This window comes from Neopelma chrysocephalum, unplaced genomic scaffold (assembly GCF_003984885.1).
Source record: "Neopelma chrysocephalum unplaced genomic scaffold, ASM398488v2 Primary Assembly neopelma1_92574, whole genome shotgun sequence".
In the NCBI taxonomy this organism is placed as follows: domain Eukaryota; kingdom Metazoa; phylum Chordata; class Aves; order Passeriformes; family Pipridae; genus Neopelma; species Neopelma chrysocephalum.
The window spans coordinates 1-658 of record NW_020921312.1 but is presented as its reverse complement, the minus strand read 5'-3'; the positions used below and the strand labels follow the sequence as shown (position 1 = coordinate 658).

Sequence of the window (658 nt, the reverse complement as noted above, 5' to 3'; positions counted from 1 at the left end):
GAATTAAAGGGGGAAAAGAGGAAGAAATGGGAATTAAAGGGGGAAAGGGGAAAAATGTGAATTAAAGGGGGAAAAGAGGAAGAAATGGGAATTAAAGGGGGAAAAATTGGAAAAAAAATGGGAATTAAAGGGGAAAAAAGGTGAAGAAATGGGGAGAAAACGGGGTGAAAATGGGAGAAACGAGGAAAAAGGGGGGAAGGGAGAGGAAAGAGGGGAAAAGGGAGGGAATTTCAGGGGGGGGTCTCCCACTGACCGGCGGCGACGAAGAGGATTCCGGCGCCGAGGACGAGGCTGGTGCGGGCGCGGCGCAGGCGACTGGCGGCCACGCAGACCCCGCCCAGCAGCAGCAGCGCCGCGCTCAGGATCGGGAAGATGCTCGAGGCCCGAACCACCCCTGACAGGGAAACGGGAATAAAAACTAAACAAACCCCCCCAAAAAATCAAAAACAACCCCCCCCCGGCCAATCAGGGAGCGGGGCTGGGGGTGGCGGCCAATCAGGGAGTGGATCCGGGGTGGTGACCAATCAGGGAGCGGCGATGGAGGGGGATCTGGTGTCCCCAGCCAATCAGGGAGCGGGGCTGGGGGTGGTGGCCAATCAGGGAGCAGCACAGGGGTGGTGACCAATCAGGGAGCAGCAATGGAGATCTGGCAGCCTTG

At 57.8% G+C, this 658-nt stretch overlaps 1 protein-coding gene across 1 annotated transcript in view; it reads right to left on the bottom strand.

The window, feature by feature from the left end:
* The window catches only part of LOC113980128 (voltage-dependent calcium channel gamma-8 subunit-like), a gene marked incomplete at both ends in the record, with an annotated part of 1,180 nt that extends 762 nt beyond the window's left edge, over positions 1 to 418 (bottom strand). The window contains one exon of the mRNA XM_027707368.1: positions 254 to 418. Within this exon, the coding sequence (XP_027563169.1) occupies positions 254 to 418 (165 nt within the window). The remainder of the gene's footprint in view (positions 1 to 253) is intronic.
* Between the last annotated feature and the right edge of the window lie 240 nt (positions 419 to 658).